This window comes from Asterias amurensis, chromosome 14 (genome assembly GCF_032118995.1).
Source record: "Asterias amurensis chromosome 14, ASM3211899v1".
NCBI classification, from domain to species: Eukaryota; Metazoa; Echinodermata; class Asteroidea; order Forcipulatida; family Asteriidae; genus Asterias; species Asterias amurensis.
In genome coordinates, this window is record NC_092661.1 from 1,211,377 (window position 1) to 1,235,194 (window position 23,818).

At 38.8% G+C, this 23,818-nt stretch overlaps 1 protein-coding gene across 1 annotated transcript; it reads right to left on the minus strand.

Annotated features, from left to right (window-relative positions):
• Window positions 1-5,495: 5,495 nt before the first annotated feature.
• On the minus strand, window positions 5,496-22,769 carry LOC139947535 (T-box transcription factor T homolog). Its single transcript, XM_071945475.1, has 8 exons — window positions 22,649-22,769; window positions 17,381-17,576; window positions 16,546-16,810; window positions 14,972-15,112; window positions 13,805-13,866; window positions 13,262-13,317; window positions 12,196-12,384; window positions 5,496-7,673 (listed from the first exon to the last, which is right to left on the minus strand). Exons 2-8 carry the CDS (start codon window positions 17,572-17,574, stop codon window positions 7,234-7,236), a joined length of 1,347 nt encoding a protein of 448 aa, XP_071801576.1. The 5' UTR covers window positions 17,575-17,576; window positions 22,649-22,769; the 3' UTR covers window positions 5,496-7,233.
• Between the last annotated feature and the right edge of the window lie 1,049 nt (window positions 22,770-23,818).

The following is a 23,818-nucleotide window of genomic DNA, read 5'->3' on the forward strand; positions in this document are numbered from 1 at the left end:
ACCGAAAATGACAAGTAGGCAGCTATGCTCCGAAACGAACTCAACAAGCCTCACTACGGGATTTTTGTGCACAATGAAAATAAAAAGTTCGACGGATAAATTTGATCCCAAATCATTACTCAATCTTAACAAATTTAGCACCAGTGGAATGACAATTTCAAGGGCTTTCCTCTCGTATACACTTATTGCTATGGTGAATTTCAAATCAAGGCTAGAGGTCAGGGAGTGTAACCGACACCCCCCCCCCCCCCCCTCGAAATGTAAGGCATTTAATGCATGATACACACTGCATGTGGTGAACATTGGAGAAAAAAATATAATCATTGAAAAAAAACCCGGACTAAAACCTTCAGCTATACTCTTGATTCATTCTGGAACAAAAAAATGCTAGAAAGACGGAATTTGTACCTAAATCATCCTGGCATGTCCCTAGATACGAATTTCAATGTTTTATGAAGGCTTCCAGAATTCTTGATACCGAAAATGACAAGTAGGCAGCTGTGCTCCGAAACGAACTCAACAAGCCTCACTACGGGATTTTTGTGCACAAAGAAAATCAAAAGTTCGACGGATAAATTTGACCCCAAATCATTACTCAATCTTAACAAGTTTAGCACCACTGGAATGACAATTTCAAGGGCTTTCCTCTCGTATACACTTATTGCTACGGTGAATTTCAATGCGAGGCTAGAGGTCAGGGAGTGGAACCGACACACTCCCGAAATGTAAGGCATTTAATGCAGTGGTGAACATGGAGAAAAAAATATATTCATTGAAAAAAAGCCCGGACTTATGAAAACCTTCAGCTATACTTTTGATTCATTCTGGAACTAAAATTGCTAGAAAGACGGGATTTGTACCTGAATCATTATGGCATTTCCTTGAATACGTGTTACAAAGTTTTATGGCGGCTTCGCAGAATTCTTGATACGGAAAATGAAAATAATGTCTTATTCGGGTTGTGTCACATTCAATACCTTAATTAGCACAGGTGCCAGCCCGCGTGTCACGCCCATTTAAAGGCAGTGGACACTTTCTTTGGTAATTACTCATCGGATAGCCATTTTCAAGGCATTTCTACTTGTACTAATTTTAATGATATGAAATTTTCTAAGCGGGGCCAGCGGCCAAGAAGTAGACCTATACCACCCTAAAGTTGTATGCATATGGGCTATACACAAAAAGCCGACGAATTGTTTTGTTTAATGGTTTTAAAATAAGTCTGAGCCGAACTCTTTATTAAGTCTGAAATTATACATGCTAGAGACACGGAGTCATTGTACCCGACTCTACCTGGCTTATCCCTGCATCCGAAATTTAAAAGTTGTGGGGCGGCTTGGACAATTTGTTGGTAGCGGGGGGAAAAAAACAAGTAAGTGGGGACTTCCAAAAGGGAATTTTGTGCACAGAGCTGTAAAGGAAAATATCTCAGATTTATTAAGATCATCTTCGACTCCAGACTAATGCCCAATCTTTACCGCGTCAATGGTTAGCAATACGAACAGCCGATTTATTCCGGGACGAATTTTGTCGTTTTCCTTTGTACATATGCTAAACTACTGGTTGAAATTGGGTGATAACAATGCTGCACAACCACAGAGAAAGGTCCTTTGCCAAACGCAAGGGCTTAGCCACAAAACATCGGTATTTCTTATGCTTAAAAGGTACCGTACCATCTATATGGCCAAAGGAATGTGAAACTGGTACAATAGGTTGCATAATGGCTATAGAACTAATTCTGGCCAAAAGAATAAGCTCAGGACATACCGTATCTTCAAACCCAGTTTGAGTTTGAGTTTTATTTACGTTGTGTTAATTATACTATCGCCATTCTTTGGCCCAATTCAGATGCTCTTCACACTAGCTACTTATTGAACTATAGGGAGGTTTATTAGGTTAGAGTCAAGCCAAAAACAATTGCCCGGATCGTCTTCCTGATGTTGAAACATAAATCCAATTTCTGCTTTAAATTGCCCATTAAACAACGACCTTTTGAATACTATGTTGGTTTGTGTTATTTATAAATAATACGACTTTTAAATTCTTGGTGGGGAAAATATATTTAAGTTTTTGATGGGCACTCCTGATGAAGCTATAATTGCTACATTACATATCTTTTACAACAACGTAACATCAGACCAGGCCTTAGATCATCATCATCATTACACATACTCTATGTTCCCAAAACTCGTCTGGCAAGTTACGGAGACCGTGCCTTTTCCAGCTGCGCACCGCGTCTCTGGAATTCCTTGCCAGTAGAGCTGAGGGCCACACCTGATCTTTCTACTTTCAAACACAACCTCAAGTCTCATCTGTTTAATTTGTCAGCTGACAAGCTTCCGGCACCTTTGATTCGATCTATTCAAGATACAGCGCGCCTTATACATTTTATGTTATTAATATTATTATTATTATTAATTCATTGCGTCGCAAAGTATGTCTTTTTCTTTACCGTTTAAAAAATCAAACTGTGTGAACAAGGCTTTTACCAATGTATGTTTTTCGTTATTAGGAGTAGAGGAATACGTTGCCTTGGATCGGCCGAGTAGGTCTTTGAAAAGCGTTTGTAACCGGTTTTTTTAAGAAAATGCATATGATTAGAAAGATATTTTAAAAATAGAATATAATGATCCACACAAGTATTACTCGAAATTGCGTGGTTTTCCTTTTACCTTGTCGACAAACACGGCCGGCCGTTTGTGGGAGTAAAACAATAATTGACTCCCATTTAATGGCCGACCGTGTTAGTTCTTAAAGTATAAGGAAACCCACGCAATTTTAAGGCAAATGTGTGTGTGGATCACTGTATTCTACTTTTAAAACATCTTTCTAAACCATATGCATTTTATAACAAACTGTTAAAAACGCTTTTCAAAGACCAACTCGACCGATCCAAGGCAACGTGTTCCTTTCACACTCCTTTACTTATGACTTCTTCACTAATTATTATTTATTATTACAATTTCACCCTCCCCGTTTCGGAATAAAATCAAATACAATTAACTTATAGTATATGTGTGCGTTCGTTTAGCTTCCCCCTGGGAAGACCCCGGTGTGTGGCTTTTTTTTTTTTTTTTTTTCAGGACAACCGTGGGTAATTATCTGCACACGTTCGTCCTGGACAAAAAAAAACGCCACACACCGGGGTCGACCCGGGGAAGCTAAACGAACGCACCCGTTATAGACAGGTGGGGGTACGGCGTACAACAGCTTACCACTTGCCGAGTCAGACATGCCTGCCGTGTTCAGACGCTATCACTCGGCGCTCAAAATGGCGGCAAACTTCACTGTTTGAGCTCTCCTTCAGACGCATTTCCTAATCGTATATCCAAGTATGTCCTGCATCAGTCCATAGACAAGTTTTGGTGATCATTGCTACCTTCTTGTGACGGATGCTAAGACCTTTGATGAAGCTGAACAGTATACTGTCAGAGTTCGTCACGCCTTGGCAGACTAGCGTATGAGCCAAGAGTAAAATGACTTCATGGTCAAAATAATAGAAGCGGTAAAAGGGTCGTGTGAGGAGATGCGTTATGGCGCTTGTGGAATGACACGCCTTGCACTGGGTGTTGAGATTCATGTGTAAATGACCTGAAACATTTCAAATCAAGATGAGCACAACTCGTCAAAAGTTATGGGAAAGTAAATGAACAAATATAGACATGAATAAAATAATTGTACCTATTTGTGACCTGTGGGTGGCGGACAAAATTAAGAACTCATTATAAGTGCTGAAATTAAAGACAATAAACACTGTTGGTAATTATTAGTGCTAAAATTAAAGCAATGAACACTGTTGGTAATTACTCAAAATACTTAATAGCATAAACACTTTTTTGGTAATGAGTTATGGGGAGAGGTAGATAGTATAACACAATGTGAGAAACAGCTCCCTCGGAAGTAGCATAGTTTCAAGAAAGAACTAATGTTCAATTCAATTCAATTCAATTCATATTCAGTTAATATTTGTTTTGAGTAGTTACCAAACGTGTACCCTTCCTTTAAGAGACCTCAAAATTAGATTTTGAATTTAGGTCTCGAAATCAAGTTGTCTGGTTCCGAGACCCAACTATCTCCGACTAGGCTCTGTCGAATTTAGGGTCCGGTATCACCCAAAATTACGTGACCAAAAAGGAGGAATTCCTTCTTCTCGAAGTTATCCGAATTGATCCGAACGTGAGGTCGTCAACATTCGGACAGTATCGTTGATGGTCGGTATGGAATCATAATGCAAGTCCTGTCAGCCGTAGATCCAGTAGTTTTTATGCCAGCTTTTGTTATTTAAAGCCAATGCAGGCGTTGTGCCAAAATAAAGCGATGCGACAAGTTCAAAATATTACCTTGGAAATCGCTCTGGGATCTGGTAATAAGTGTTTGTCCTTTTTCTTCAAAGCTATTTTCTCAGTATGAGTCAATGGTGTTTTTTGACCTGAGTGTTCAATGGAGTTAGACGTTGAGGATTAAGTGTGATGATTTTTAAAGTGGTAAAAATGGGGCAAATCTGGTGATCAACTGTCGAAATTATACGTGTGAACCAGATTGTCATTAATTGCCGATCAAAAGAATCTCGTAACCCTCCGGCCTGGCGGCCGTCGGGAGGAGGGTTACGTTATCGCAACTAGTGCAGACATGGTTTCCCTGGATATGACCCCCGACCCTGACAAGTTGCGTAATGCTCTATTTTTAACCGTGGGTGATACCTGACCTAAGATTTTCATCAAGAGACGTCAAGGAATCTTTAGTCAGGGGAGCAGACTAGAAATCTAGGATCAAATCACACATCTCTGTGTGATAAGGGTGGTTTTTTCTGTCATAGTTATCTCGCAACTCCGACGACCAATCGAGCTCAAAATTTCACAGGTTTGTTATTTTGTGAGGAGACTGGTCTTTGACAATTACCAATAGTGTTCAGTGTCTTTAAAGGCAATGGACACTATTGGTAATTGTCAAAGACCAGTCTTCTCACTTGCTGTATCTCAACATTTAATGCATAATATACAAACCTGTGAAAATTTGAGCTTAAATTGGTCGCCAAACTTGCGAGATAAATTGAAAGAAAAAACACCCTTGTCATGCGAAGTTGTGTGCGTTAAAATGGTTGATTTCGAGACCTCAAGTTCTAAATCTGAGGTCTCGAAATAAAATTCATGGAAATTACTTCTTTCTCAAAAACTATGCCACTTCAGAGGGAGCAAATTTTTCATGCTAAGCAAATTGTTGTGCTAAACTTGGTCCGGCTCCAAGTGTCCTGCCTCGAACGGGTTACTTGGGGCTGGCCCGAGGTGCATAACGTCACCACGAGATCGATGGCGAGTTACGGCAGGGATCGATCTAATCGAAGGCTCCTACATTTGTTGCGATCCCGGCAGGGATCGAGCTATAGAATCGAACGCACCTACATTTGTTGCTATACAAACAGTGGAAATCATCGTAAAAACTCATATGAAAACTCATATTTCTTTGACAACTTGAATTTATTACAACTTACTCTCAAATATACAGAATAACAATATTATTTACAAAAAAAAAAAATACAAAAACACCGGAGAAAACAGCAATTGTGAAGGAAAACTGGTTAAACAGTGTTTTCTATAACACCATAACTGCTAATGCTTGCTGAAATTTCGATAAGTAGTTTGCAGACCTTAAAAGAAAGTGAATAGACCTACTACGTCGTGTCTTTTTTTTTTTTTTTTTTTTTAAAGGACAATCGAAGGCTTCCATAAATTGAACTGTAAACTTGGCCTTGTAAATATAGCCGAAAGGAAACAAATAATGAAATAATATGAATATATACCAGATTTTTATATTTATTAAAGAAAACTGATTTTTTTTTTACAATGAAGCAACATGGACTATTTTGTATTGTTTAGGATCATTCGCCGATAAAATCAACAACTATTTTGTTTACTGAAACATGTGAAATAATTTAAAATGATACAAATAAAAAATGTACTGAATAAAAGTGCCACTGAAATGATTTGTGTGGATATTTGAAATTTATACAATTCCAAGTTGTGGCAACATTTGCATTTATGTACCAGTTAACTATGACTAAGTTCTATACATGTATACATTTTGTTCGGAAATTTTAGTCTCATTTTAATTGAAACATCAACCTAATGTGATAGCCAGCTATCTTTTTCCGGGACTAATCAGCGAACAAAATTAAAGGCAGTGGACACTATTGGTAATTGTCAAAGACTAGCCTTCACAGTTGGTGTATCTCAACATATGCATAAAGTAACTAACCTGTGAAAATTTGCGCCCAATCGGTCATTAAAGTTGCGAGATAAAAATGAAAGAAGAAAACACCCTTGTTACACGAGGTTGTGTGCACCTCAAGTTCTAATACTGAGGTCTCGAAATCAAATTCGTGGAGTATTACTTCTATCTCGAAAACTATGGCACTTCAGCGGGAGCCGTTTCTCACAATGTTTTATACCACCAACCTCTCCCCATTACTCGTCACCAAGAAAGGTTTTATGGTAATAATTATTTTGAGTAACTACCAATAGCGTCCACTGCCTTTAAGAGAAAGTATAAACAATTGATATAAAGTCATAAGCAAAGACAGTCAGCATAGACGGTATCCAAAATGTTACCTGAATGTCTGTGACAAATAACACAGACGATACTGACCTAACCAAAGAGAGGCTTTCCTGTTAGCCTCGTTATGGTTTCTAGAATCTGAATTGAAGATAGACTACATTTTTGTGTTGCGATAAAAGAACATTCTGGTGTTTGACAAACCGAGTCATTTCTATTCGTCAATTACGTCAGTTTTCACTTTGCTTCAAACCTCTTGGTTTGTACTTCGAGTCAATACACTTCAAACAAAGTTGAAGGTTTTTATCCAATCTAGTTCATTCATGGAGGAAGTTCGAGTGTACACCCTGGTTATTGACTCAATGTTGACTATTTCGAAACCAGGGTGGTCGACTATTAGTCGACTATTGTGGTCGACCATTAGGAACCAGCCTCACGGTTCCTTCCGTGGTCCCGATAGCCTGTTCCACGCAAACATGTGTAAAGCACAGAAGGGAACCAGTGACACTATAGCAACAAGGAATGGAGTGTTGTATACCGTGGTACCTATGGTTGAATGGCCTTCCAAACGAGTTGTCGGGTGAGTGTGTGTCATTGCACACTGTTGCTGGCCAATAGTCGACCAATGCATGTGCGCACTCGAACTTGCTCTGATTTGTACATGTACATGACTTGTATACGTTTTTACAAGCCCGGAGAGGGTGGGGTCAGTGGGCTCCACGAACCACCCTTGCCGTGGTACAACTGGTTTGACACGGACGAGTAGCCTCCCACATTCTCGGTCGAAATCGGAATTCCGTTCCCTTCAGACAGATGATTGTAATTCTGGTATCCTCCACACGAAGACAGCGCCGCTGACGGGCGTGGCACCCCCGTAATCGAGGAAGTGCTGTGTTGATTGTAATTGGCGTACGTTGCTCGAAGTAGTGACGTATGAACCGGGGAAGCCACAGCGCAGCTTGATGCGGGCGGGACTGATGAGGTTGTTGCAGTTGGCCATACGCTGCCGTACTGGGAGCATGAAGTAGCTGTGCTGTGATGGGCGGAGTTTCCAAGGGGCGACCACGCCTCAGGTGTTGATAGAAGTGGGAGGGTTGACGTTGATGATTCAGTAACATATGCACCTGCAAACAATAGTATATAAACACATGATTCATTTGTAAACCAAACTCCGATAATAATTACAAGTTTTAATATTATGTATTGATTGTATACAATGGTTTTTGGGGATGAACAAAGAATTGACTAGTCACCCAGTCAGTTTCCCTTGTGGTTTATATTGATTTTATACAATGTATACTTTGCCCATTCCATAAAACACAAGCGCATAGCAAAAAAAAATAAACAACAACAGCAAAAAGACATATTAATGTTAGCAGCAGCCATCACAAAACGGAATTGAAATACCACAATCCGTAAATGCGAACACAAGACCCTTTGGAGAATTTCTCGTACAATTCATGTTTAAAAGGCAGAGGGCGGTAGATTGAGTGTGGCTCTGAAAACAGCTGGGGTGGCCTCGACGTTTCGAGTACACTCTACACGTCTTCAAGAGTCAAACAGGCGAACATTCAGATTAAGATGGGCAGGGTAATAATGATAACAATATCGAAGTCTTATATAGCGCACGTATCTACCAACAATATACAGAAGGCGCTGAGTAAACACAAACTTTCAGAAAGATACGTCATTGAAGTGATGAAGATCTCTAAAACATATTTATTCTACTGGTATTAAGTTTACCCCCAGTCTTGACGACTTTAAGGGAATACAGAATCACAACTTAAGTTATTCAGCGGCCCATTGCTGTTTCGTGGCATTTCTTATCGTTAAACGGAACGACAAGTCTTTCAAAAAATGAGATACAAACAAACAACAAGCAGAAAACAACTTCCAACCTCGCAGCAAAAGTCAAAACTAAACAAACTAATCAAAGGCAACCATAATGTCAAGTGATACATCTTCGTAAAGCAATGTTTGCACACTTGTTGGCTCAGAATACTGCAGATTACAAATTCCCGTTTATTTTCCGGCCTCGGTTTGCCTACGTGACTTCTGACCGTAAACGGGGGCTTACAGTCCCCGGGACTCCGTGCCTGCGTCCCCGTCAAGACAATCCCGTGCCACCCGCTAATGTTTGCTGTTCGGAAAACCTCCGACATTACTAATGTGTGTACTTTATTTGCAACCTCATCTCGTATTTGCAGTAATGACGCAATCAATGAGTTTTAATTATTCCATGTAAATTGTAATTAAAGTAAAATGAGCTTTGCTTAGAATTCTGGAATTGTTTTTATCGACGGAGAAACATAGACGGGGCTGAAATAACGAAGCATAGCTATAGGAAATGACTAGGCCCTGAGTGACAGGGTGTTGGGTTGAGGTGTGGAGAAAGGGAATTATAACAATAGGCCTACTACTCTATGTCTACTTTGGAAACAAATTGAAAGGAGGAAAACATACAGAAAGACAGAGCAATTAACAATAGTATGAAGCAACTCATTCTCCGCGTATGCCCCACGCCTTTGGAACTGTCTTCCTCATCAAATTCGTTGCGCGGAGTCGCTTAAAGTTTTTAAAGGAACATCTCAAAAATCTTCCTCTTTCTAAAATTTCTTGTAAAAGCGCCAGGAATTCACAGTGAGCTCGCTGACATGTTAGCGAGCTCTATAAATGCCGATTACTATTGGGTTTTTTATTTTTATTTTGTATATACTGAAATACAAATTGATTTTATACTTCTTAACTTCAGATAAAAAGAAGTTGAAAAGGAAAAACCACTTGGGTAAAAACAAGTCATTATCGAGCATGGGCCGTTTTAACACATTCAAGACGGTTCAAGACATAACCTTATCCCTTAAAGGTTTTTAGTTTACCGTCTTGATGCCCCAGGACATTAAGATACCTCAACGGAAGCCAAAAGGTAGAACCGAAATCTTAAAAATCCTTGTGGCCACCCGCCCGTCGTCTCATACTTGTGTCTAAATAAATACCATCCATACAGGAACTGAATTTAGAATCTCTAAAAATTCCATTGAAATCCCGTGTTTAAACATGGAAGTCAACACACAAAACACCGCAAACTTGCACCGATAAACTAACACAGGTGTGCGTCGGGGGACAGAAGCCTAAAACACGGCGTGACACCTTGACAAACCGCCTGGTGAGAACACCCCCTTTAGAACACATTGTGTGGGCTGGGTGTTTAATAACAATGCATTTCGCACTCTTGAGTTGACTGTTCGGGAGTCGATATTAAGATGTCAAATAAGGAGACAAACATTAAGGAGAATAGACTTAAGAAGTTAAACAGATAGGAACACCGATGGTGGTAAAGTCTGCACCCAACCCACCAAATAGGAGAAAACAGAGCGTCGGAATATTTTTTTTTGTAGGCCTTCAATTTTGTTTTATTCCAGACAGATTTGAGCCCCCAAGATAAGCGACACAGTGTATGAAATGTTCCCGAATTGATCCGTGTGGATTGTTGACTTCCAACTTGAGGTTTTTTAAATTTCATGCCGGGTAATGATTATTTTTTGAGAAATTTCAAAAAAAAAGGATCTCCCTGAGTTCGGGATACTTTGTACGTGTTACGGAAGAAGTTGTTAAAGGAACACGTTGCCTTGGATCAGACGAAGTGTCTATAAAAAGCGTTTATAACCGTTTGTTATAAATTGCATATGGTTGGAAAGATGTTTTAAAAGTAGAATACAATGATCCACACAAATTTGCCTCGAAATTGCGTGGTTTTCATTTTACTTTGCGAACTAACACGGTCGGCCATTTATGGGATTCAACAATTTGACTCCCATAAATGGCCGACCGTGTTCGTCGACGAGGTAAAGGTAAAACCGTGCAATTTCGAGGCGTGTTTGTGTGGATCATTGTATTCTACTTTTAAAACATTTTCCAACCATATGCATTTTTTAACAAACGGTTACAAACGCTTTTCAAAGACCAAAACGACCGATCCAAGGCAACGTGTTCCTTTAACCATAACAACTCATTCGAATAAGTCGTCACACTTTTGGCATAATATAGGTGACAAACAACTCAAACCGTAAGACCCCAAACAACACGATTGGTGTCAGCGCTGGTAATTATTTCCATTTGTGATTTCTCTCCAATTGTTAGCAAACCACCCACACTGTGTTCAGCTGAGATGTATATAAATCCCAGGCTTCATCGGAAAAATACAGAGAACAAATTAATGATAAATCCATCGGCAATAAAGATAAGGAACGAGCGGGGATAAACCTGGATAGGTGCGGGGGCTATTGAAGCGTTTGACGGTACCAGTGAGTCACCCTATTCATGGGTAGGTCGTATTCGGTGATAAAAACACCCCCGGAATACAAAGATGTTTACTGGGGTAACCACACTAGTTTGGAGGTCTACCTTTTGTCGGTGTCGAACTAGCATTGATGCAAACCGGTTTGTTTTCCGAGGACAATTGGCGACAATGCAAATTTGGTTAAAATAAAAAGTGGGGTTACATTTGGTGAACACATTTTGGTCCAATTGCTCGCCTCTGATCAAAGGCACCGACACGTATTATGTATACCCAGCAACAAAAGAATTTTTACTGGAGGTTGAGTTTCATTTAACTGCTCTAACTTCGTTTCCGATTTGGGGATGAGAATAAAACTTTTAGGGTTTTAGAATCTGACAAGAGTTGGAAGTTTGTTTATTACAGATCGCGGGATCGACACCTGCAAATTGTTGGTTTTATGATTGTTTTTTATTCAACACCCACAACTGTAAATGGAAACGTGACGTAGAAAACACTGTACTTTTCCCGTTGCAGTTTGAAATACAAATACAATCTTGTATTTGTGTGATTTGCTGCTCCATGTATAACCGCATTGACATAAAAAGGTACACCCTATTCGTTTTGCTGTTCATAGTAGGCCTCACACCTAATATTGAAATTAAAACTGATACAAGATTAAAGGTTTTTCCCTCATTTTTCCCCAAACGAATTTTGACTGATGCAATTGTTGTGGTATCAAAGTTAAAAGACTGAAGCAAGGACTTTCCCGGATGTCGCAGACGATGCACTAAACACATGTACACGTTACTTGCAAACCGACCGAAATATTATCACTTAGTTCTTTAACTACCACTTACCACAAGATTTTCCAAAAGTGTATAAGAAGAACAGCCGCCTCAATTTAAATTAAAAAAGTAGGGTCAAATTTTTTTATCAGATCAAGTATCTTTAAATCTCTTACGAAAAAGGCCTGACAGATTTTCAGAACTAATGTGAAAGTGAGACAATTTTAAGAAGAACCTTTAACCATAGAGGAAGGAAATATTATTTCCTTCCCTCCATGCTTTAACCTTGCACAAGATTGAACACTTTATTAAAGGGTTTTTCAGAACCAACACTACTTCAAAAAACAAATTACAATTGGTGCTACTGCAAACCTCACCTAATTTTACACCCATCGTGCAAAGTTTCCTATCATAATAAAATTGACTAGAAAAAAAAAATAAACAGAAAAAAACTTAAAACGACAACAAAGTTAATGACCTACCAGAGTCTTTCTCGAAAGCAAACGTGAAACAAAATTTAAAACTAAACCAAGTGTGTGTGTGTGTGTGAAAAGGATGAAACAAATCAAATAATTTCAAACTTACTTGTAGGTGAGTACTTTTGTTCGTAGGGTGGCGGTGGATAGGGTGTGGAACGGTGACTCCGTAGACTGCCGTACCTTTCCATTGCACAGTTGTGTGAAGCGGGTGAAGGGAGGCTGAGAGACGGGGCGAACTGATGGGGATTCGGGGCCGAACACAGACCCCCGGCGCTAGGTAGAAACCAACTACCCACTGTTGGAGAAAGTAGGATTTTAGTTTGTAGAGTCAAATGATCGTTCCAAAGCATCGCGTATAATTTAGTTTACGTTTAAAGACACTGGACACTGTCAAAGACTAGTCTTCTCACTTGGTGTATCTCAACATAATATGCATAATATTACGCATAAAATAACAAACCGGTGAACATTTGAGCTCAATTGGTCCGTCGAAGTTGCGAGATAATAATGAAAGAAAAAACACCCTTCTCACACGAATTTGTGTGCTTTCAGATGCTTGATTTCGAGACCTCAAATTCTTTATCTGAGGTCTCGAAATCAAATTCGTGGAAAACTACTCCGAAAACTACGTTATTTCAGAGGGAGCCGTTTCTCACAATGTTTTATACCATCAACCTCTCCCAATATTACTCATTACCAAGTAAGGTTTTATGCTAATAATTATTTTGAGTAATTACCAATAGTGTCCACTGTCTTTAGGCATTCCAACGAATAGTTGGTCCTCTCAGTGTTCGTATGATGGAAACATATCATAGATTGATAACATATCCAGACAGTTAAAAACAATGTTGCTGTTTTTTATGAAAGCAAGCCACAAACGAACTGAAAATCAAACTGTGGGAAGAATGTCAGCTTTTGTGAAATATTAGGCTATCAAGTATACGTCTTCCCTAAAAACAAACAATGATTTTAATGTGCATTATGCTGTCCAAGAGCAAAGGCTTAATTTTTAATCGATCAATACTATTTGGATAAGCCATAAAATGCGTCATTACTTTGTAAATGATAGTATAAGAAACAACTATCTCTTGACAATGTGCAGAGAAAAAAAAACTTACTTAATAATTACACTAATGGTTTTGATTTTGTTTGCATTAATTGATTTGACTTACGTTGTGGATATCTTGGTTGCTGTAGATCGTGATAGTCATCTTGCTCATGGTCTCCCCTAAAACAATAATTTAAAAATAATTCAAATAAAAATAACAAAACAGAAGATGAAGACATGAGATAAGCGCATTTAGTGGGGAATTTGTGATGAGACTTTCCTCATGCAATAGAATTATTTACTGCTGATCGGTTACAAAGCCAAGGTCTAGAACAATTCGTTACGGAGACCGTGCTTTCGCCAAAGCTGCCCCTGCCCTATGGAATAAGCTCCCTGTCTCACTTCGCCAAACACCATCTCTCAACAACTTCAAGAGGGAACTTAAAACATACTTGTTCACTTAGACTTTCATTTGGGTTTCATTATGTTTTGTTTATTCTTGATTTTCTATTGTATAAGGTTTTCATTTTGTGTAGGCGCCTTGATCGGTTTTCTGGAAAAGTGCGCATTATAAGTCCATATTATTATTATTAGTTATTATTATTACAGATCGGTAACTCGTAACTTACAACTTAGAAAGCCGACGCGTGGCCTAAATTTGACTTACTTTTCTTTGATATCCAAGAAGGCCTTGGCAAAGGGGTTGAACTTGATTTTAAGCTGAGTTATCTGTTGAGAGATTCAAGAGTCATGGAATTAAGAACGGAATTAAGGCAAAATACACAATACAGATTACTTCGATGAAGCACAGCTGTGATGAAGCTACGAAGCAAAGCCAGAGATCGAAAGTGTTTGGATTTTCTGGAGGAAGGAAAACCCTTCATGGTATATGAGAAATACATGGTACATGCTCGCAAATGCCCTTCCGGGAATCGAACCAGGGCCACAGTAGTGATGGTTGCATGTACTTTTAAGCACCACGCCGACTCTCTTAATGGAAGAGGTGACGGTTTTCAGAAAATTAAGTCCGGTTCTTCTTATACGCTAAAGGCATCCCTTTTCCCTCGAATAAGTTGACAAGACTGTGATTCCGCAAGTTGGTTTTTGACACTCTAAAATTCCAGGATAAGAATTTATCCCGGCGACTTCTGGGTCACAGCATGGATGTTCACAGGGAGCAATGAATAATGCTGGAGGAAGACACTATAAATAAATAGTGAACTTGCGGGTAAAACCATGTGTGGATCTCTTGTGTGTGAGTGTCAGCTCCGGAAAGCAGCAAGTTTTGTCTCGACGTTTTGAACAGTATACTCTGCTCGTCATCAGGAAAAAATGCTGGGCTACACTCTAAAAACTAAAGAGTTAGTGACTACTCTTTCAAAGTGTTGAATCCATCATTCTATAATATGTTAAATCACGCATTTTACAGCATTCATTCAACAATTTAACTGCCAGTTTCACGTTTAAAAAGCCGATCCACCAATCCAAGGAATGTTTTTTTTTTAAATGTTGAAGTAACACTTAAATTGATGAATTAACCCTTTTTGCGTTGGATCGCAAATTTTAAATGCTAGATTTAACAAGAAAAACGCTGGTTCCAACTCTTTCAAAGTGTAGTCACTCACCGAACTCATGCAAGGGTTGGGTTCAACAAGTTAGTTTTTAGAGTGTATTGCTACAAAGACTTCGGGTCAGACTGATACAGACATTTTTCAGGCCCCCGTCTATCCCAACGCTGGATTAATTCCAGGTCAATTCTACTATATATATATAAACAAAATGCGATAATTAAGATTTTGAAAAAAATGCGATAATTAAGATGCTACAGACTTACGTCTTCGTTCTGATAAGCAGTAACTGCAATGAACCTTGTCTCTGGGAAGGCGAAGCTCCTTAGAAGACGCTGCTTCTCAGGTCCTCCAACCCGTATGACGTGGATACGAGGCTCGTACTTATGAAGAGAGTTCAACATGATCTATAAACAGGGAACAAGGAGTATGTAAACTTTCGAAGAAGTACTCGTATAACTTCTTCAATCAGATTTTTAAGTTTGCACAACTTTCTCTTTACAGGCTAGGTCAATAACTTGGTTTTAAATCTAAAAAAGAAACTTTCAACAAAATGTACTCTCTAACTGTAAAACACCACTCTTTACATTTCGTGCTGTCCCTCAAATTTTTTGGCTCTTCAAAAAAGAGTGGTGGTTGTTTCACTCTTTTTAGAGGGGTTTCACTCCAGGACAAAGTGAAAACCTTTCAAAAAGATGCAAACTTAAATCTAAAAGAGTGGAAGACCACTCGAAAAAGAGTTGTCCTTCATATGGCTCTTCAAAGAGTGCTGTTTCACTAGAGTATGTACGAATAACCAATTGCAATTATGCCTTTACCTATTACTCAATAACCTACTTTTACAAAACCGAAGGAAACAATCAGTGGATTTTGATAGTTTGGTTTGCTGTTTGTTTTGAAATGGTTTAAAGCCATTGGACCCTTTCGGTACAGAAAAAAAAAAAGTTCACAGATTTACAAATAACTTACAGGGTTTATAGAAGGTAGTGGTGAAATACTTCTCTTGAAATATTATTCCATGAAATGCTTTACTTTTTGAGAAAACGGTAAAACAATATCAATTCTCGTTAACGAGAATTACGGATTTATTTTAAACACATGTAATGACACGGCGAAACGTGCGGAAACAAGGGTGGGTTTTCCTGTTATTTTCTCCCGACTCCGATGACCGATTGAGCCTAAATTTTCACAGGTTTGTTATTTGATATAGATGTTGTGGTACACGAAGTGTGGGCCTTGGACAATACTGTTTACCGAAAGGGTCCAATGGCTTTAAATTGTTGGCACCAACTTTATAAATCCAGCGCTACTAAAATTAAGTTTTCATTTTGTTTAGTACTCTTTTACCTAATAATGAGTGCAATATGAGTTTGAAGACACATTAATACCAAAAACAAAGGAGACCCCTTTTAAGAGTATTAAATAATTTACATGTCCAGTTCCGTTGAGCTTATTCGAGAGTTTACTAAAACACAAGTTTGTCTTTTGTTTAGTACACTTATTCAGTGTTTTACCTATGAGTTAACACTATTTTGGGTGAGTATCCTTTATATGCCTTTAATTTGGTTCGAGTACAGCATAAAATACCAAAACAAGAATGTTGACACTTCGTACCCAAGTCACTTCGTACCCACGTCACTTCGTACCCAAGTCACGTCATACGTGAATGAATTGTACGGTTGTTGAGACCATGGAGTTGAGACGAAGGAAACGATTTGAAACAAACCTTCGTGTTTTTTTGTGGTTTTTTTATGATTCGTTTTTGTTATTAGCACTGGTAATCAGTATATAAAACATTCACTTTTGAGGAGAGTTAAAACAAAACAAAAACGGTTTATACCTGTCCAGTTCCGTTGAGTTTATTGGAGAGTTTGACTTTACTGAATGATACACATTGCTTCATCCAGTGCGCTCCGAAGTTAGGTGAATCAGGGTGGATGTAGGCAGTACTTGGAGGGGGTGAATCGGGCTTACCTCCCGGTACCCATTCACCGTTCACGTACTTCCAGCGATTCTCGTCTGCAGGGGAGAAGTCAAGCAGGACGGAGTACATGGCGTTGGGGTTTAGACCGGAGATTGAGGCAGACAGCACAGGAAACATCCTCCTAAAATGGATTTGAATGGGGACCGAATCAAATTTGACTTTTTAATTTGTTTATCAACTTTCAATTGTTTGGACTCTCGCTGACAAAATGACAGTAGATTCCAGCTTTTTATTAAAACATAGCTAAACATTATTAAGTTCTGATAGGATGGCGGCTTGGTTAGTATTAGAAAATGAAGGCAAGTATAACAGTACAATGTTTATGGAAGGAATTTATGTTCATATATAAAGCAAAGTGAGTTATGAACAGAAGTTCCCTCATAAGGCAAAAGTCAAACATAAATACATTTGGAAACGTTTGGTTTTTAATCACTGATATTATAAAGTTTACAGAAGAGTAAATCTACCAACAAGTATCAATTTGTATATCAATCTCAAAATTAAAAGCAAAAAATAGCATGGCAAAATATGATCTTAAGATGAAATTCAGTTTCTGTGAAATCAAACCTTATAATAATTTACAGAAAGATAAAAACTCTGGTAAAAAGTGTTATTCACTTAAGAAAAGGACCGCCAAGATGAAAGTGCTTTTCTCCAGATATACATATTCAGGCAAACTCATGGAACTTACCTTCCAGTCTTAGTGACAATCATCTCATTTGTAAGTTTACTAAATCTCCGCCATAGATCTCGATCCTCCAGCGTAACCTTCAGTCCCTTCTCGCTGGGGTCACCCTTCTCGCTTCCCCGTGTCATTTCGCTCTGCACGGCGCTCAGAAGATGCGCTACGTTGTACGAAGGCGGGCGCATTGTGTCTGTACTCATTTCTCAAATCAGTCCAAAACGAAAAGGAATATAATTGTGTATGTGTCAGTACTGGTATGTGTTCTTCTTGATAATCTGTTCTCATATAGCCTTTAACGCAAGTTGCAGAGAGGTTCAACTTTGAAGCCTGGCGACTTTTCATGTAGTTGAAAATATCTATTCCATTCGGTCAAGATGCTTCAGTTTTGGAAGTTCTTAAGTTTTGACGGCTTGGCCAGAACCACACACTTACGGAAGAAAGGGGTGTCTAAGAAATGATGTTGAACTATCGAGAGCACGGGCTTCACTGACTCAATTCTGAAGATGCTCCAAAGACTTCAATCCCTCCCACTTCTCTTCCTCTACAATTACCCACCAATCGGTTTACTGAACTTGGGTTGTGTAACTCTGATACAACGCTCAATCATACAGTGGCACAGCGGCTCCACATCAAAGGGGGTACAATTTGAAGTTAAAAAGTCTGCCAACACTGCACCTCTACTGTTCAAACACAATACCACGTAGTGGAGCTTAAAACGTCAACAAACAAAACAGGTGATTTTTCCCGAGTCACATCAATCCCTATTGGCTATTATAACATGAATATCCATTAAACTCATGCATATTTAAACTCCTGATGATGCGATTGGGTTAGTGGCTTATACTTATTCATGACGGGATGGTTTAGCGGCAGCTTATTGGTCCAAATGCAATTAGGAAGTCTGACAGTTTCGATGCGGTGTCAGTTACATAGAGCTGTCATCGACATCTTCTTAATAGCTGGCCTGACGAAGGTTGCGTTGTGATGCAAAGGCAGTTCACACTCCAAGCACACACAGCTTGAGCTTTTGTTATCACTTTAATGGGATATAAAGTTTTTGTTTGTTTAGGGGGGGGGGGTCGGTAGTGCAAGGGATTTCTTGCTGGTCTTTTAGGTCTTCCAGATAGACTTAGGAGCTTCTGTAGTGTTGAAGAAGAGATACACCAAATTGTACAACAAAACAAAGTCTGACACCTGTACTTGGTACAAAAAGTCTTATTTGTTTTAAAAAGGTTTCCATGGTCGGGCCCTTTAAAGGGATGGGGCAAATCTAGCGCTGTTTCACTGTAAGCAAATGTTCGTGCTAATTATAGCAGAACAAAATTTCGTAACCGTAGGGAAGAACACTTGGCGGCCAGAGAGCGCGTTTACCATGGATTTTAAGACAATAATTGTCATTACCTATAATAACAGTTAGCAGCGCTTAGAAATGGAAATTGTACACAAGGGCATTATGCCTAACATCGGCAGTTAGGCAACTCTATGAAATTGTGACATGTCCATGCATTAGAAATGTTCCTGAAAATTACTCACAGCTAGAGTCTAAACGTAAAGCCGTAAACTAAAAGTTGGTTTACATTCTTTATTAGGGATGGATGTAGATTTTACCACAAACAAAATGAGTTTCAAGGACCTCATTACAGACGCGAATGTGTTTAACACAATGGAGGAGAGCACATTATGTAGGCGAGTTATTTCTCGCAAATCGATTGCTTTTTGAGTAGAAGAAACATTTTGCAAATCCTTTCTTATCAGACCAGAGGAAAAAATATTTCCAACAAAGTTCCTTCCCGGTCCTTGAAGGCGTTTTAAAACTACATCCTCTGTAGCTGACTCTGTTCAAAGTTCATAAAGAATTCACTCTTGACTAAAGCTTGAAAGGGACTGACGCAAAAACACTTGAACTGAAAGAAGTATACTGACCACTACAATGCAGCACCAGGGAAACATGACAGACTGTGGTTTTTATGGCACTTGGCGGCACCTTTAATGTTCCACTTGGGTTGACCATCCCATAGGCCCCACTTTGGAACCTCTTATGACCTGGGATTAATTAGTTTTCAAGGAGTCCTTGGCTTTCTTAAGACGAACATCTTTTGTAAGGAGGAGTGTTTTGTGTTGTTGGTGGTTTTTCTCTTACAAAAGATTGGGTAAAGTTAGCAGACAACCACATTGGAGTATTTTGATCGTATGTGCTTGAATGGTCAAAACGAAATTCTGCGAACCTTTGATTGTTTGAGTTTTAATTTGTAACGTCGTTAACCCTTGGTCGTCTTTTGGATGCAGATGACCAGTCCGAACTCACTTGACCCAGAAAGTTTATCCAAAATGACCGCTAAACAGCGCTCTCTGTCACTGTCAGCCACAAAACGGCGGCATAAAATTGGAATTGTACGTAAACCGACATGTCACGACATCGTCTACAAAACAACTTGGAATTCTGTATAGCATTGCGTCTCAATTAATGGGAGTCCATGGGGGGGTAGCCTATCAGAGATGCCCTCCTCAGACATGTATTGATTGCCTTGAAAAACCAATAATTCTGATAAAAAACTGTTCGAAGGATGAAATGGTAACGTTATGTTAGAGGGTCTATGTGACTTTTGTAGGACAAAAAGTACAATGTCCACAGATTTACACTAAACTACTTACACAGTTTGAAGACAATGTTAGTAGAAAACTTTCCTGAAAATATTACGTGCTGAGGTGCTGTAGTTTTGGGGAAATGAGTAAAACAATGTCATGAAAATAATTTTCGTCTCATGAGACGAAAATTATTTAAATCATTTAAAAACGTATTTTCATGACATTGTTTCACTCATTCCCACTATCATTATCTTCAAACCATGTAAGTTTAATGTAAATCTATGGACATTTTGAAAAGATACCCAAATCCTTCAAGTACATGTATTGCCGAAATGGACAATGTTGGTGTATGCATCATCATGATCCAAATAAATACAAACATGGTGTTACCGCAAACCAAGTATATAATAAAATTATTGTTAACAAAAATTAAATTAGTAAACGAATTTACCTTAGCCTATACGTATTTTTTTTAAGTTGTTTAATTTATACCCTACAATACTTTTAAAGCCATTGGACACTTTCTGAACAGAATAAAAATTAAAAGTTCACAGATTTACAAAAAACTTACAGGGTTTAAGGTAATGGTGAAAGACTTCCCTTGAAATATGATTCCATGAAATGCTTTACTGAGAAAACAATTCTTGATATCGAGAATAAAGGATTTATTTTAAACACATGTCATGACACGGCGAAACGTGCGGAAGCAAGGGTGCGTTTTCCCGTTATTTTCTCCCGACTCCGATGACCGATTGAGCCTAAATTTTCACAGGGTTGTTATGTTTTATATAAGTTGTGATACACGAAGTGTGGGCCTTTGGACAATACTGTTTACCGATTTTGTGCGATTGCTTTAAAATCACAACAAATGGTGCAACTTAAATAATATTTCATCTGTATGAAGATATCTTTCATTGTGTATTGATCATCGGTCTAATTCGAATCCCGGTCATGACACTTGTGCCCCGAGCAATGCACTTAAACCACAATGCAACACCCAAACTAATATACACATTGGGCATTGTTGTGTGAAGAGTTGCGAAATGTTTCTATACTTTTGTTGACTAAAAGCACAACTCAAAATTCAGTCGGTCCTATTTCATTTACTCTGAAGTGGAAAAAGCAAGGCCCTTTTTGTGAGCAGGGATTATTTGGGTGGCTGGTTTTGATGTACGAGGTGTCATCCTGCGTTTTATGATCCACATCTTGATTCGTGATTCAAAGAATTCAGATGTAAAGTGTCATAAAGTAGGTTCAGCAAGATTTATTAGGTCATAGTTTGTAGAAAGAGGCAGTAGAATTGCCGAGTCGGTCAGCCATGTATTGAGGGGCGATTGGGCCCGACGCACGGCGGAGATAATGGACATCGGGCCGCTGGGTAGTACGCGACAAAACCCTCTTTCCACAATATATACTTCATTGTTGTGATCATAAACTTGAACAATCTCTTTGTTATATTTTTCATCTGCCTTTAATTTATTTTACCATGGTGGTAGTGGAAACCGATCAAGAAAATGAGAGAGACAAAACTGATGCGTGTGTGTAACTGACCATGGAGGAACAATTTATTCCTCCATGAACTGACCAACGCCCAAACAGAGGGAAGGTTCACTGGACAAACGTACGTGAATGCACACTATAATGTCAAAAATAGAAATCATAACATTCACTGCACAAACCCATGTGAACATCCAATGTCCAAAAATAATAACAGTGGACATTCAGTGTTGTTAAGATCCAAAATCAGAGATGAATACTGTCATTTCGATCAGCAAATAAATAAAACGAAATTGCCTCCACGCAGGTAGCTCGTGTTAGTAGTTTACCGTGAGGGAACATAAATCTTGTACCGTCAAAAGCCTTCGGAATACGGTAGCTGACTCAGGTCCGTGTACGATGTTTACCTAATGATGATAGGGGTGATTGGGGAATGTCGCGACCGGCACCCACTTTAGTGCAGCAGGTAGAGCTTGACAGTACGTCAAAACGGACACATTTGAAACCGGGAACTGACGTTAACAAGACCATAATAACTTTGTTCGTTAAAGAACTGGAAACCCTTGGTTAATGTCAACGACCAGTATTCTTACTTGGTGTATCCCGACAAGTTACAAGAGAATAATGAACAAATAATGAAAACCCACGAGCTGTTGCACAATAATGTTTGTAATTGCATATGCCGAAAAAGGGCTTACGTCTTTTAAAACTTTCAGAGGGAGCCGTTTCTCATAATGTTTTATACTATCAACAGCTCTCCGTTGCCCATTAATTTTTTGGGGGTCAAACGTATCCAGTGCATTTCAAGACACTGGACACTATTACTGGTAATTGTCAAAGACCAGTCTTCTCACTGTGTGTATATCAACAACAAACCTGTACAAATTTGAGCTCAGTTGGTCGTCAAATTTGCGAGATAATAATGCAAGAAAAAAACACCCTTGTCACACGATGTGTGCTTGATTTCGAGACCTCAAAATCCAATTCCGTGGACTCGAAATCAAACTCGTGGAAAATTACTTCTTTTCTCGAAAACCATGTTACTTCGAGGGGGGCCATTTCTCACACTATTTTATACTATCAACAGCTCCCCATACTCTTATCAAGTAAGGTTTTATGCAAATCATTATTTTGAGTAATGACCAATAGTGTCCACTGCCTTTAACCAATACAACGTATAGATATATTTACCGATTCTCTATGTAGTTAAATCAATTGAAGATCCCATCCTAGTCAGAAGTCTGTCTTTATTATTTGCTCGCTCTTCACCAAAACTGCTCATAAACAGGCGGCTACGCCCAACACCCGTCTGTAGAAGACTATTGCATGTATGTGATAGCAAATACAAACCTCAAAGGGTGGTGATTTGGAGCAAATATTTCATCCACATCTGTAATTTTCTCGTCCTTTATTCCACAGACTCTGTTAAAGAATGGGTTGTTTTCAATTATTGTGCTCTGGGAATGCTTTAGATTGTTTAAATTGTTGGATGTAGAGTGTGCTCTGTTGTTAAAAATAAACCACGGACAATTTGATTTCCAGTGACATACCGGTGTTTGGGCTCGCGTCCCTTGTAAGTTGTATACTTCATTGTGTAAAAGGGACCAGCATATTTTCCTTTCAATCTTGGACCGTCTTTAACAGAGCAGATGGTATACCCCCTTTCTCATTGTTCACAGACTTTCCATTTCAAATCGAGCCATATATGTATAATCGGTGATCGATGCAATACATAAAATGAAATCGAAAGTGGCCCTATTTGCAGGGACTGAAAACTCATCCACATTTTATATACAGTGCCAAGTGGGATTTGAACTGGGGTCCTACAAGTGAAAGGCGAGGAAACAATATTACTAGTAAATACAAAATAATATGCCAACGCACCAATCATTCAATTTGATGCGTGCATACACAACTCGTTCTTTTTATAAAGGTTATTTCGAAATGCAAAAGGCAGTTGTTTAATTACCCACAATAATTATTAGCATAAAACGTTACTTGGTAACGAGTATGGGGAGCTGTTGATAATTAAACACACCGTGAGAAACGGCTCCCTCTGAAGTTCCATAGTTTTCGTGAAAGAAGTAATTTTCCACGAATTTGATTTCAAAACATCGGAATTAGATTTTGAGGTCCCGAAATCAAGCATCTGAAAGCACACAGCTTCGTGTGACAAGACTGGTTTTCTTTCATTATTATCTCGCAACTTCGACGACCAATATTGAGCTCAAATTGTCTTTGACAATTACCAATAGTGTTGTCTTTAAAGGCAGTGGACACTATTGGTAATTGTCGGAGACCAGCCTTCACAGTTGGTGTATCTCAACATGTGCATATAATAAAAAACCTGTGGAAATTTGA